The sequence below is a fragment of the Zalophus californianus genome, chromosome 1, assembly GCF_009762305.2.
Source record: "Zalophus californianus isolate mZalCal1 chromosome 1, mZalCal1.pri.v2, whole genome shotgun sequence".
Classification (NCBI taxonomy): Eukaryota; Metazoa; Chordata; class Mammalia; order Carnivora; family Otariidae; genus Zalophus; species Zalophus californianus.
In genome coordinates this window covers 95865915-95880552 of record NC_045595.1, presented here as the reverse complement: position 1 = coordinate 95880552, position 14638 = coordinate 95865915, and the positions used below count along the sequence as shown (strand labels likewise).

The 14638-nt window shown below is 49.4% G+C and overlaps 1 protein-coding gene across 1 annotated transcript in view; it reads right to left on the bottom strand.

Annotated features, from left to right (window-relative positions):
- CLSTN2 (calsyntenin 2) overlaps nt 1–13980 on the bottom strand; it is a 647841-nt gene extending 633861 nt beyond the window's left edge. Inside the window, exon 1 of the mRNA XM_027584719.2 lies at nt 13706–13980. Coding sequence (XP_027440520.2) covers nt 13706–13823 — 118 coding nt within the window. The 5' untranslated portion in view covers nt 13824–13980. The remainder of the gene's footprint in view (nt 1–13705) is intronic.
- Between the last annotated feature and the right edge of the window lie 658 nt (nt 13981–14638).

Sequence of the window (14638 nt, the reverse complement as noted above, 5' to 3'; positions counted from 1 at the left end):
AGTTGGAAGAGTGGGCGTGAGAATTCTCCCTCCCACCCAGGCTCTTCTCTTTATTCCACACAAGCTGGGTCTGTGCGGGAGCTCGCAGGGAAGCTGCTTTTAAATTCACAGCTTATAGTCCATTATAATTGAAAATATGGTGACGCATAAGAGATGATGTTGATTTTAGAATCAGAACGTCAACCAGGTCTTCTCATTTCAGAAATACATACATCCCTTAGTGCCCTGAAGTTACTGTTGGGCTGAAATTTTTATAAACTCCACTCCAAGTCAAATATTACACAACTACCAAATGTCACCGAACTACTTATTAAGGGGATATACCATTTCCTATTAAATCAAAATATTAAAATGCGTTTTCATCTCAAAGTTACTGACGCTCTCTTTGGCAATGCAGCCTCTCTCTTTGTGACACCTCAAGCTTACATGAAGGGAGGGAGAAGAACAAGACACCTAGGGATTAAAAACAAAACACAGTAAAATCCCTCATCCTCTACATTATCAATGAGAACACTAAGGAAGAATTTTCCATCTAAGAGACCAGTGTTTTAACTCTGAAATATTAGTACTGACCATAATAAGTACTCTATCCTGTTTTTTGGAGTTTAATCCATTGGCTTATAAACATAAAATGATGTGATTTTTGGCCCCTACCATGCTATGTCAACGTCCTCTTTCCCACTGGGTGGAAATTGGCGCAAAGATACTCCAGCCCAATTCCATAGCTTTTCATTCCCTTTCGATTACTAAGGCTCAGTCCAGGTCATTTTTAACATCAATCTCCTATCTGATCCAAAGATCTATTCTCTCTGCCCCCCTACAAAGGCAAGGCATCTCCAAGTCTCTGATGGAGGGGCCAGGTGTAGTCTGCCCCCTCCCCTCCAACTTGCTCTTGGTGTTTATGGAGTAGAGAAGCAGGAGAGGGGAAAGACCAGGGGATATCTCTATACTTAACTAGGCAAAGGAGCAGTCCTCTCTTTCCTCTGGTCTAAATAATGTTCCAGCACATGGTTTATGGGCTTTATGAGGTCTTCCAACATGCTTCACTGGAAATTCTTATTCTTGAGAAGATCTTCTTGTGAAATGTGACAACTTCTTTCAGTTGTCCAGGTGGCATTTTCCTTTTTTCCCCAAAAGGCACCCAGAAAGACTATAGTTCCAGAAATTATCTACCCCATAAGGCAATTTCAGCCTGCAAGCACATATGGGATCCATCTTTGGTATCTCCTAGAACTGGAAATTTGTTTTGTTTTGTTTTGCTTTAACATTTTATTGATTTATTTGAGAGAGAGAGAGAGAATGAGCAGGGAGGAGGGGCAGAGGGAGAGGGAGAAGCAGACCCACAGCTGAGCAGGGAGCCCGATGTGGGGCTCAATCTCAGGACCCCGGGATCATGACCTGAGCCGAAGGCAGACGCTTAACCAACTGAGCCACCTCGGGGCCCAGACCTGGGAATATGTAAGTGAGTGACTTGTGTTGCAAGTGTCCAGGCATCTCTTGGGTTGAAAGTCCCCCAACACATCATGTAGAGCTCCACAGTCTCTTCCTTATGCCAGTGGCACTGGAGTGGGTCAGCTAAATATTCTTTGTGTAGCTTTAATAAACCCCGAGCTTTCCAGGAATACAGCCGTCCTATAAATTGAGGCCAGAGTATACTTTGTCTTGTTCAGGACTTCACCAGAAATATCTCACCACTTCTAAACATTACATCACCTCAATACTGCCCATGACATTTGAATTGCCAGTACAACACACCTGGATCCATGTGCATTTCTAGCTGTGGGATTCACAGCAAGCATCTAATTCACTACTTCCTCCAGCAGAGTTGGGCCCGGGGCATCACGTATTATTATACATTTTCCTTTGATTTCCTTTATATTTTAGTTAAGACATTACACTGATTTGTTAAATTATGTATACAAGCAGGTAATAATATCAGCTAAGTTCCATTTCAGGATAATAATGGGGGCATTACAAAATATTTTTTTTATAAAAAGGGGTCACAGATTCTGACACGGATGAAAACCAGTGGTCTAAATTCATAATCCTTTCACTGTATTTCCCTGTTATGGATCCTCAGACTTTAGTAAAACCCTGTTGGGTCCAAGCTCTAGCCTTGATGTGGGAATAAAAGGAAATGTTCCCACTTGAGCCAGAGTTCCAGGAAGAGGGTATCTCTCTCCACTCTGGGTCCCTACCCCAGCCCATGTAGGGAGTGGCAGCATTAATCACAGAAAAACACCTCTGCCCGTAGAAGGGAGATGCCAGCGTCAGAATCAGAGCTGTTAGCCACCTGCCCCACCCCCCACCAAGGAACTTTTCTTCCCAATGCCAGCCTCAGAAGTTCTGGGGGTTTGGGTCTGGATGGGGAAGGTGGGTGGGGTTTCCCTGTGCACAGTGCCAAAGCTTTAATGCTCGGTACAAACCAGTATATCCTTAGATCCAGAAGTAAATGTTCTGACTTTGGAGAGACTCCCATTTGCTCATTTTTTGTGGACTACATGCCCAGCCTAGAAATCTCAGCACATCCAGAAGTCTACCCCTCTTCCTGCTTGCCTGCTTCCCTAGCCGTGGTGGGAGAACTCCGTGGGCCTCATCCTGTGGGGCGGTCCCGTTTTAACTGATGACAAAGGTTTTCCTACTTAAAACTTCATCCTTGACTCTACAGACCCAGGTATCTGATACCATATCAAAGTGCCTTTAATGACCTGTTTGGAAAAGAAAGCATGATTTACATACACAGGACTTCTACGATTTAGGGTTTAAGAGAATGCTGACGGGAACACACAGGATCCATAGAGTGACACAGAAGAGTGTGGTGGGGAGAGTGTTAGACCTGCAGCAGCCAAACAAAATTCTCATCAGTGCAATGACAGAAGATGTTCTCCCAAATGTGCACCGTTCAATGCTATAGATTAAAGACGGAGCTTATGACTAAGCTATTTCACTGATAGGAAAGTTAATTCACATTACTTATCCCAGAAGAAGATACACTCTGGCAATGGCCCCCAGCATCATCAGCCCCAGAGGTGCTGATGAGCAGCCACCTAACCTGTCTCACACCTAGCAGGTCACCCACCTCCAGCCCGGCTCCATCTCCCCTCTTAACCAATACATTTCTATCTAACTTTGTAAATAACCAAATGTGTTTCTTCTCCCATTCACATCCCCAAATCTTATTCACTGGCCCATCCTCAGTGTCTAGATGATCAAGAGTAGGGGGTTAAAGGCGGGGCATCAGCCAGCCCAAGGGAAGGTGACCCTCTGGATGCCTGAGTGGGTACTAAGGTCTCGTCACCCACAATTACTTGGCGATGCCCTGTTCGCCGCCAAACCCAGGGCCACTGGGGAACATTTTATGCAATAAGGCAGAAGTTTCCTTAGAGCATTTGGCCTGAGCATCAGGCAGAAGCATCTCTGGCCTCAGGGATAGAGGGACATGCTAAGTGTTTCCTGGCAGCCGAGAGAGTGAGCCTGAATACCTACCCATGTTCTCAAGCTACCTAAGTCCAGGATAAACTGTACTGCTGCAGAGGAAATCATAAATAATGCATCCGAAGGCCAGGACTTCAATATCTTTGAAGGGTTTCATTTTTCCTCCCTTCCAACTTTGATATATGCACTTACTTAACAAGGGTCTGGGGAGGGTTAATTGAATTAATATATGTAAAGTGCTTTGAGTTTGAAGAGAATACGCAATATAAATGGAAGTGTCACTAAAAAGGTTAATCTAATTTACATCTAACACTTTCAGTTCATGGTGTTAATGAACTATATCCTTTTAGAGAGTGATTAATTTATAGAAATGTGATTATTTTTCCTAATGCTATATATGGGTCAGCTTCTCCTATTACTATAACTTTATAGGAGAATTCAGCATTTTATAAATTAAAACAATAAATCAAACACCCCTGTAATGCCTATATTTCATTAATTACAAGGAGACATGCATTAGATTAACATTTATCTGTTTTAATTAATTTGCTGCAATGCAGTTATCCATGCAAATTGGAAAATGACACATCAACTTGACATAATATTAACAGTTTTGACTGGTTCTTCCCTGAAAATTTATGGACCTGCAGCTGCTGCATTCGTGGGTAACCATGGTGACCACCAGCTGTGTGACATGGGCGGGCTGTACATCAAAGAGCCGGGAAGGGACTTCTCCTGAAAATATACTTAACTAAATAGATAAATAGGTAAGGCCTAAGAAAAAGACAAAGATGCAGGATTTTGTTTGGGAGAGTTGAGTCCCAAAGTCTCAAACAAATTTCTTAAATCTGATCACCTTCTTTTCGTAGGCCCTTTATCCCTTCAAAAGGCATTCAGAGCCCCTTCCAGGTGGATCCGCAGAACATCCGTGGGTAGAGGAGGGAGGTGGCGTAAAGCCAACCCCAGAGAGGTGAACAGTTTGCCCCCCGGCTCCACACTGATCAGCGGGTCCAGGTCACAAGTCCGTACTGACTGTTGTCAGACTGGCTTGAAGACTGCAGACTTGTTTAACCACATACTACAAGACACTGTGGACATGCAAAGTGATAGAAGTCACAAAATGGGAGAAGAAACAGGAGTAACAGGGAGACGGAAGGGGTTCACCCTTCCATGTGGGGTCTCTCTTCTGTAGCTGCAGCTCATGGTTCCAAACCTACCATGGGCAATGTTAACCCAAAGGAACAAATCACTAATGGTTAGACAGGAAACAGAGGGTAGAACAGGTTTGGAGTGTGGGAGATTCTTCTCCCTGCCTCTGGAGTTAGAAAATCACTTACTCTGGTCCTCTAGGCCCACACGCAAGGGCAGTTGAAGCCCACACAATCCTAGAATTTCAGCTCATTTTGCTCTGCCAGCATTTCTTGGCACACATCTCTTTGCTATAAGCTGCCCCAGCTTCTTCCCTCCAGACCCTGTCTGGGAGGGAGTTAAAATCGGGACTTAAGAGCCAAGAGCTAAAAGACAAGCCATCACTTGAAATGCACAGAAACTCTGGGGAATGAAAGGAAGTACTGAGTTGCAGTTCATGGGATTTTAAGACCCACTCTTCCTTCTTTCCTTCTTTCCTTCCTTCCTACACCCCTCCCTCCTTCCCTCCTTCCTCCCTTCTCTCTTTCCTCCCTTCTTCCCTCCTTCACTCCTTCCTTCCCTCCCTCCCTCTTTCTGTCCTTCCCTGCTTCCTTCCCTGCTTCCCTCGCTCCTTCCTTCGCTCCTTCCCTCCCTTCCCCTATCCTTCCTTCCTTCTTTCCTTCCTCCCTCCCTCCCTCCCAATTAACAGCATTCACTTTGTAAAAGTTGAAAACACGGCACTCTACAGATGAGTCAGGAGAACAACAGCCACACCAAAATGTCTGAGGCATCCAGTCCAGCAGATGCCACTGGAATTCTCACTGAGAAAGGCTATAAACGCCACTCTTGTTGCTTCTAAAACTGTGTGAGGGCATCCAGTCCGGGGTTCTTCCCCCTGGAGGGGCTCACAGTCTGCCTGGGGAGGCAGGAAGGCAACAGGCACTTGGAGGGGGGAAATTAGAAATGGTAAAATATAGAGGAACAAGGCCCCCAGCCGGAAGCAGCCTTGCAACCATGTAAAGAAACAAAGTGTTCCTTGGGGAACTCTTAGTAGCCAATGGGAGTGCTTCTCAGCTTTGGCTGAGCATCAGAAATACCCGAGAACTTCGAGAGCTCTGGGGCACCTGGATGGCTCAGTTGGTTAAGAGTCTGCCGTCCACTCAGGTCATGATCCGGGGGTCCTGGGATCTGAGCGCAGCATGGGGTCCCTGCTCGGTGAGGAGTCTGCTTCTCTCCCTCTGCCTGCCTACCCCCCCTGCTCTCATTTTCTCTCTTAAATAAATAAATAAACAAACAAACAAACAAAATATAAGAAAAGAAAAGAAAGACAAGATGTGAGAGCTTTAAAGGAAGTCCCAGGTCCTAGCCTAGAGCAACTGCCGCAGAGTCTCTGGGGGTGGGTTCCAGGCATCACTTCTATTTGACAATGGTCTCAGCTGGTTCTGCTGTGCGCTCAGGGTTGAGAATCACTGACATGGTGGAGGAGAGGACAGACTCTGAAACTAGACTTGGTGGATTTAAATCCCAGCTCTACTGTTTTACTGGTTGGGTGAACTGGGTAAGTAGTTTAACCTTCCCGGCCTTGGTTTTTCTCACCTTTAAAATGAGGATGATAAGAGCACACACCTGGTTGAGTGGCTGGAAGGTTATGAGTATTAATACCTATAAAGCACAGTTCGAGGCACAGAGCAGTGCCTCGAACATAGTCAGCTCTTGGTAGATGATCATATTTGCTGTCTGGAAGTTGCTGGAAAGTTCTTTGAGAAGAGAGGCGGCCTGACGAGAAGTGAGGGGCAAACCATCAACTTTTATGAATGGCTGCAGAGTTTGGAATGATCTTGAGAGAAACTATCATCAGGGGTGAGGCTCCCTGTTCTCAGGAGGCCCCCATGCATCCCCGCTTCAGAGGAGGCTCAGGTTGTAAGGGTGCAGGCAGAAGTCCCCGGCGGCCATTCCCTGTCCTAGCCGGTGTTCTAGGACTATCTGAGCTGCTAGAAGGCATTATCGTAGGGATGGGCGAGGCAGAAGGTGGGAGAAGGGCTGGTTTCCTCTAGGATAAGAACTGGTTTCCTACTCTCTCTCTTTTCCCCCACAGCACCCCTTCCCACTCCAGGGCACTCACTACAAAATGTGATATAGGAATTGGATTTCCAGTCCTGGAGTCCCAGTGGTAGCAAAGACTCTGCTGCCTGTGTAAGTAGAGAGCCGGGGGCATAGAGGGGCCATGCTGTTCAGACAGTGGGCATCACAAGGGGTGGCTTGACAGAAACTTGAAGTCGTTCCAAGAGTGTGAAGCTATTCTCAAAACCCTGGGGCCCTGCCAGTCCCTAGCATGGATGGTGAAGGATGGATTCATGATGACCGGGATGGAATTTTTGGAGGCCTGGTGGGACTGGAGTTGGTGCTACCCATCCTGACAGCGGTGTGAGGGAGGAGTGAGGAGGAGGTCAAAACCAAAATGTAGCACTTTCGTTGTAGGCCCTGCTGAATAAGGCAGCAAGGGGCATGGAGAGACAGGGGAAGGTTCGAGATATTTATGGGTAGAATCAACTGCATATGATAAAGGACAGGGTGTGATGGGGGAGAGAGACGCATGCTGGAGGAGTCCCGGGGCTCCGACTTAGGGGAGTGCACAGGAGGACGCTTCACCCAAAAGAAGGCCACAGACAGAATAATAGCAGGTTTCTGGAGGGAGAGAAGCGGTTGGGCATACATGGGGCTGGTGGTACCCCAGAGCATCCTAGAGGAGCAGACATTAAGCAAGCCTCAAGATGAGCTAGAAAAATTGGTCAGGGCCAGAGAGGACCCTAGGAGAACTGATGTAAGCAGAGGGCACTGAGCTGGGGACAGGCAAGGTCCTGAGGATCTATAAGGATAAGTGCTTGTTCCAAGGATTAGAAAACCACTAAGAAGAGGCAGAAGTGGGCTTTGGGTGACATCGTCCAAGACATCACCTGGCTCTCTGGTGCTGGATTACAACCACCTACAAGCAGTAAGACCCCTTGGTCTGATTTCTGGCTCTGTTGCTGCAGGCCCTATGGGGTTCCTTTACCAACCTATAAAACGGGTATTTGTGAAAAGAGCAATTGACATATATAATCATGCCATGACATAAGAAAAGGCAGCCTTATGAGTAGTCAGGTACCTGCTACTCTGTCCATACAATCTCCTCCCACCCTTGCCACACTCACTTTTCAGCATCCCCTCCTCACTGTTCCCAGCATCCAGCCTTCGAGTATATCTAATATACTTGAAAGTGTTCATGGTAGCCTTTATTCACCCTGCCTGCTTAACAAAGGATTCAGAAGGGAGCCATCCTTGACCCAAATGAAAGACCAGCTAGGGAGCCCTTTCTGGTGCAGGAGACCCCTGCAAGCACATCTCAGACCACGAAATGCAGACAGCTGTCTTCTCTGCGTGAGGCCAGGCATGACAGGAAGTGAGGAAGGCTTCAAGCGGCCTGGACCAGAAGACAGGAGCCATGTTTACTCCTCCTGGCGAAGTGAACCAGAGAATGAGGCTTGCAGAGAAACTGACTCTTTCAGCAATTTCGTAGTGAAACCCAAATGTTCTCAGACAGCGAGGCTCAGACAGAGTAAGAGCCTCTCTGACCTTACTCAGACCCGTCCCAGAGCAGACATCACATCCCTCTGGTAGGGAAGCCCAGGTGATGTGAAATCCATGTCTACCACACTCTGGGTAGGTTCAAATCTCTGGGTTCAAATCTCAGTTCTATAATCTCTAAGCTGTGAGACCTTGGGCAAGTTACTTCACTTCTCTGGGCCTCAGTTTTCTCCTCTGTAAAGATGGGACAGCAATTCTACCTTCACCATGGAGTTGGGGTTAAGACCAAATCAACTGACACATGGGAAATGCTGAAAAAAGTGCCTGGCACATAGTGTGCATTCAATAAACATTTGCTATTTTATTAGCTCTGTAATCTGTATACAGAAATGTATTCTCCCTCTCTCCAAAAAAACAAAAACAAAAAAAAATGGGGCACTTGGGTGGCTCAGTCAGTTAAGCATCTGACTCTTTGATTTCGGCTCAGGTCATGATCTCGAGGTCACTGAGATCAAGCCCTGTATCAGGCTCTGTGCCGGGCGTGGATCCTGCTTGGGATTCTCTCTCTCTCTCTCTCCCCCTCTCCCTCTGACCCTCCCCCCTTAAAAAAGGGGGGGAAAAAAAGAAATGTATTTGGCCATGGCTGAGCTCCCTCTTCACTCCTGCCCGTGTGCCAATCATGTGCATTCTTACCATCCTGCATTCACTGTCCTGCCCCTCTCCTATCTGCTTACCCAGTGTCTACTCACCCATCAAGACCCCTTTCATTTTCTCTGTAAATCTTTCCTGACGTCTCCAATCCTTGCCAATTTCTTCCTCTCCTCCAAGATTTTTCTGAGGTCTGTAACGCACAATCTACCCTTTTCCCGTCAGCTATGAAGTTCTCCAATAGTTCATGTCATGTGTGATGTTTGCCCTAGACAGTGTGAGCACTTTGATATCTGGAACTTGCTTTATCTTTTTGTTCCCTTCACAGAGAATAACAGAAGACTGAGAAGTAGCTACTGGCTGATAAGGCTAAAGAACAGGGCCCAGTACATGTTTGAGTTGGCCTCCCACCAAAGGCATCCTTCTCTGAACTGTGCCCGCCCCTGCCTTCTGCCTGATGCTTCCCCAAAGTCCACAGCATGACTGTTATAGATGAATGTTTGTGTCCCCCCAAGATTCATACGTTGAAACCCTAACCCCAAAGTAATGGCATGAGGAGGCGGGGTCTTTGGGAGGTGACTGGGGACAGAGGGGGTCATGGGGGTGGAGCTTTCATCAGTGGGATTAGTAGTCTTATAAATAAAAGTCAGGAGAAAGCCTGCTTCTTCTCTCTGTTCTCTACCCTGTGTGGGTACAATGAGAAGTTAGGAGTCTGCAACTTGGAAGAGGCTCTTACCAGAACCCGACCCCTAGCACCTTGATCTCAGACTTCCAGCCTCCAGATGGTTCAAAATAAATTGCAATTGCTTATAAGCCATTCAGGCCCCGGTATTTTCATTACAGCAGCCCCACCTGGTTAAGATGGCAATCATCTGTCCTACTCAGTACATGTCATGAGCTCAGCAGCCTTCTCCCAATTCAGTCCTCTCCTGGTCCATCTCAAACTTACCACGCCAATGGAAACATTTCCACAGGGTCCAGTGAGTGGTGGGCCAGACAACAAATAATAAAAATCATCTGTTTCAGGCTGCCATTTCATTATCATACCTTGGGTTACCCCCTTCCATGTAAACAGGCATCATCAGAGAGGTTGTCTTAAGCAAAACAAAAATGCTTCTCCGCTTCCTGGAACAGCAGGGCTGAGACGAAAGTGCTAACTGGCAAGGACCTCTCCTAACAGCCCAAATCAACCACAGATGCTCTTCCTCCAGAGACCAGAAGCCCCGCACCTCCCAGAGCTGGCCCACGGAGACACGTTTATTTACTTATACAGCACACATTGCTGAGTCCTTACTCTGGGCTAGCCCCGCATTAAGTGCCAGGGCTTTTGAATGAATGAGAAGGGTGCCCTGGCCTCAAAGGCGTCCATAGACTAGTGAAAGTAGTAAATGTTTTCACAGTCCAAGCCAAATGTGTGTGAATGTGCACTTCCATTTATACATGGTGTTTCTCCGCACATGCTCATACAAAGAAAGACACAGAGACAGAACAGAGCTTGGGGCTGCGAGAAGATATGAACAAAGCTACTGAATTGCCAAGAGATCAGAAAAGGGGATTTCACCAAATCTCAAACCCTAGAGCCCAGTGTTTATGAAACCAATAATTACCGTCACTATGTATTTAGGGCCATTTGCATGCCATGAACAGGGCTAAATGATTTGCAAGGTAGATTTTTGTATCCCTATTTTATAGATAAGGAACCGGAGGCTGAAAAAGCTTAGCTAATTTACCCAAGATTATCTAGCCAGGAAGCAGTAGGACCAGAATTACAACCTGGGTTTCTCTAAGTCCAATTTTTATTTTATATAGGAGAGAAGAAAACATCTCAAACATCTACATCAAGAAACAAGAGCACCGTGACTGCAAACAGGTAGAATCATCAAGCCCATCACCACTGACTGCTCAGCTTACACCTGAATACCAGGCAGCCGCTTGGCCCTAAGGGAGGCAGGGAAAGTCAAGGTGAGATTCAAGGCTCACAGAGCAGTGCTCGGGCCAGACAAGGAGCACAGGCACGCCAGAGGGGGAGCCACAGTGTTCTGGGGGTGCCCAGCCTGGAAGACCCATGGGGAAAAGTTCCTAGGGGAGGCCCTGTCTAAGCCTGACCACGTGATGAGTAACAGAAGGGATTAGGCTGAGGAAGGTGACCTTCTAGCCTGAAGACATGGTCCACAGGATCCACGAGCACATCCTGGCCCAGTAACCAGAGGTGATTCAAGATGAAGGGAATCTGGTCTTTTCAAGGAATCCAAGAAGTGTTCGTCTTTTTTAAACAGCCAAGATAGAGAAAAGTAAAGGGAAGTGGTTATAATAACTGCCTGGCCACTGGATTATTTCAGAAATTGGGAATATGTTTGCACTAAGAGTTCACTGATTCTGTGAAAACCCCAAACAGTTGTATGGAATTAGCTGCTCAATTCCCTGCATCAAGAAGCAAGGAATACAAAGGCAAGACGAGCCATGCCCCACAGACACAACGTCATACAGGAGCCCAAAGCTGTGAAGGTATGTTTCCAGACAGTTGTCCAGAAGACGTGTTCAACTCTGCCAGGCAGCTTGAAGCCACACTCCCAATTTTCTTCTACACGTGACTACAGAATTGTATGCAGGAAAAAAGCTATTTTTTGTTCAATCTTCTTCACATGTCGCCCTGACTTTTCTCTTTTTCAATGACAGGAGTAATCATGATATGGACCTTAGAAACGGCAAAGTCAGTGACAGGAAGAAGCATACCCTTACTATTGCTCATGTTCTTCAGAGATGATGTGAGATTTGGGAATGTAAAATGCAAGTGTATCATAATAAGGAAAGTCAGTCCTGTAAATACCGACTAAACTGTCATTATAAATGTCTCTGTTTTGATCAACTATTACACATTTGTCTTTTTTTAAAAAATGCAGCTAACAGCGCTCTTTGCAGCCCCCCAGTGGTTGGAAGGCGAAAAAAGGAAGAAGGGGGACTCGGGGGACAACTCTCACCCCTCTAGGGCCAATCAACTTTTTTACATTGGAAAGACAAATGGCTTGTGTTCACCACGAAATGAGTATATTCTAAGCGAGGAAGATGAAAAGTGTTGATTAAAATGCACATAATTGTACACATACATATGAATCACTGGGAGCCTGGATTTTTTTCTTTTTCATCTTTCTCTCTTATCTCTGCAAAGGTTTCTTATTCTGACCTGAGAACTTCGCAATGCATAAGCATAAGCACACCAGGTCCTCTACCCAAACAAGCTTTTCTCTTTTCCTCACTTGCTGTGAGCTCCCGTTTGCAGACATCTGCTTATAAATATACCATTTGTTTTGCTACAAAGTGATTAAAAATCTTCAAAAACATGTCATTTGCCTGTTTAACAAAGTGTCTATACAGGGGAAGGACAGCAAAAGGTTTGGAAATTCACTGTTTTTTTAATTCTTGTTTTTACCAAAACAACAGTCTCTCAGAATGATCCCTTGTATCAGCAACTCCTTTACCACACTTTAAGATATTTTCATGAGTTTTTCCTTGTCTTCTCAAAAAAGAAACTGCTTCTCAAGAAGGGGGGGGGGCTGAATTGTTGAAAAGAAACAGGATGTCTGCTTATGAAATAGTTTCAAAACCATGTCACCAAAAATGTAAGGTTAGAGAATAAGCAGAAACTCTCCTATTCTTTGCTCAAATTTATCATTCACAAGTTGTGGGAGAAGCATCCCTGAGGTCCAAAGGAGGCAAACTATCTACTCTCCTCACCCTCCAAGAGTAATTAAACCTGGTATACATTCCTTCCCTGAGCCACTGGTAGGCTATGGTTCAAAGCCATCTTGCAAAATCAGGTTGCCTCTAATAGGGAACCTGTTTATCTACAGGTGCAAACCCCTCCGTCCCCCTGATGATGGTCAGACAAGATTCCAGCGATCACGTTCCCCCCTCCTCGTTACCTGGCAGATTTGGCCACAGCCCCCAAACCAAGCGCACACCCTGCTCGTCAACAGCGCAAAGAATCAACAAGTTATCACTAAGCTGGGCGTTCCAGCCGAGATCTGCTACTGCCTCCCCAGGGCCCACCGCCACCCAACTCCCTCTCTGCTCCTCCCTCGCCCCTCCCCGCACCGTCCTGCACGTGACCTTCTCTTTCAGATCCGCCCTCCGGTCGCCCCTACCCCAGCGCCCTCCCCTTGCACCCAGACAGCTGTCAAAGTACGCTGCTCGCCAGCCTACTGTCTCCCTCCAGCGCCGGGCGTTCACCAGGACCTTGCAGCCTTCTGGGAGGGAGCAGCGGGGAGGTCAGCAACTCCCACCGCACCAGGTGGGCGGGGGAGGGGCGCCAGGTGGGCCCCAGCGGAGTCTGAGAGGCGGCGGGGGGCTTGGGGGGGCGTCACATCCCACACTTCTCCGGACTCCGCAGCCCACCGGGAGGGCGCGCGTTCCCAGGGGAGCCACAGCCGCCCTGGGGGATGCTGAGGCTAGCCGGGGCGGGGGCGGGGGAGCTTCCCTGGAACCTACAAGTTTCCATCCACCTCCCAGCCGGAGAAGCGCTCTGCTCCGTCCTTTGAAGGCGCCGCCGCCGATTCCCTCCCTCAGGGCAGGAGCAGACAACTGTCTCTTCTACCCGGCGTCCGAGCCCAGCTCAACCCGGGCTGGGGCCCGCGACGCCCTCACTACGCTCCCACCCAGCCAGAGACAGCCCCCAAAGTTGTCCAGACTCCCGCAGACCTCCCCTTCTCCTGCGTCCCTGGACCCCGCCCAGGGTAGGGCCGGCGTCTGCAGGTGGAGCCTCTCAGGTCCGGGGCGCAGGGCGCTCACTTCGGCGATCCCGAGCGCACGGAGGCCGGGGAGCTGCGGCAAGGGAGGGCGTGCATTTCTAGCGTGAGCCTGGGTCCCCGCGCTTGCACCCGTAAGCCCGCCCTGCCTCCCTCTTCGGAGAGGAGGAAACTTCCCCAGCACCCACCTTTAGCCGCGAGGAGGCGGCGCCGCCGGCTGCCCCCGCCGCCGCCGCCGCCGCCGCTGCCGCTCCCCACGCCCAGCGCCAGCAGGAGCGGCACCCAGCACAGCCTGCCGGTCAGCATCCTCGCCGCTGCCGCTGCCGCTGCCGCTGCCGCTGCCGCCGCCGCCAACCAGCTGCCCGCTCCGTCTGCTGCCCGCGCCGGCTCTCGCCTGCCGGTGCCCGCCGGGCCGCGGCCGCCTCGCTTTGCCTGCTGGGTGCGCTTCGGGCGCCGCCGCGCTCGGCCTCCGCTACCCGCCGCCGCGCCGCTCGCTCGCCGCTAGCAGCCGCGCTCACTGGCGCGGGCCGGGAGCGGCTCCGGCGCTCACCCCGGGACGGCCCGTGACGTCACGGGGGGAGGGAGGTGGCTCCTGCATATTCATGAGACGCGGATACCGGCCCTGCTTCCGCGCTCCCGGCTCCGCGGCCCCGACCCCCAACTTTCCTCCAGCGTCCTCACGGTCCTGGGCGCTCGTGCTCCAGGCAGGACTCGGGTCCGGGAGGACCGCGGCGGGCCGCTGCGGCGAGCCCTCCCACCCGCGCCCCGGCTCCGGCTCCCCAAATAACTGCCTCCGGAGACGGCGGGGCCCCTCAGAAAGTGGTCACCTGGGGCCTGCGCGTCGTCTGCTGCGGGCACGGGGGACCCTGCCCTGCCACGCCCTTTGGATCTAACATCTGTGCGGAGGGGCGGGCGGGCGGGCGTGCTGCGGGTCCTGCCCTTGACCGGGCGTCTGGACGCTCTGTGCCGCCTGGTCTGGGGAGGGCGCCAGGCACACGCGAGAGCTGGAGAACGCGAGCGCTGCTCTGGACTTGCCAGGCAGGGTAAATCTCCGTGGACCTGGAGGGCAATGGCCAGACTCCGCACCATCTTGGAGAGGCAGGTGCAGCTGCAGCCGCTGC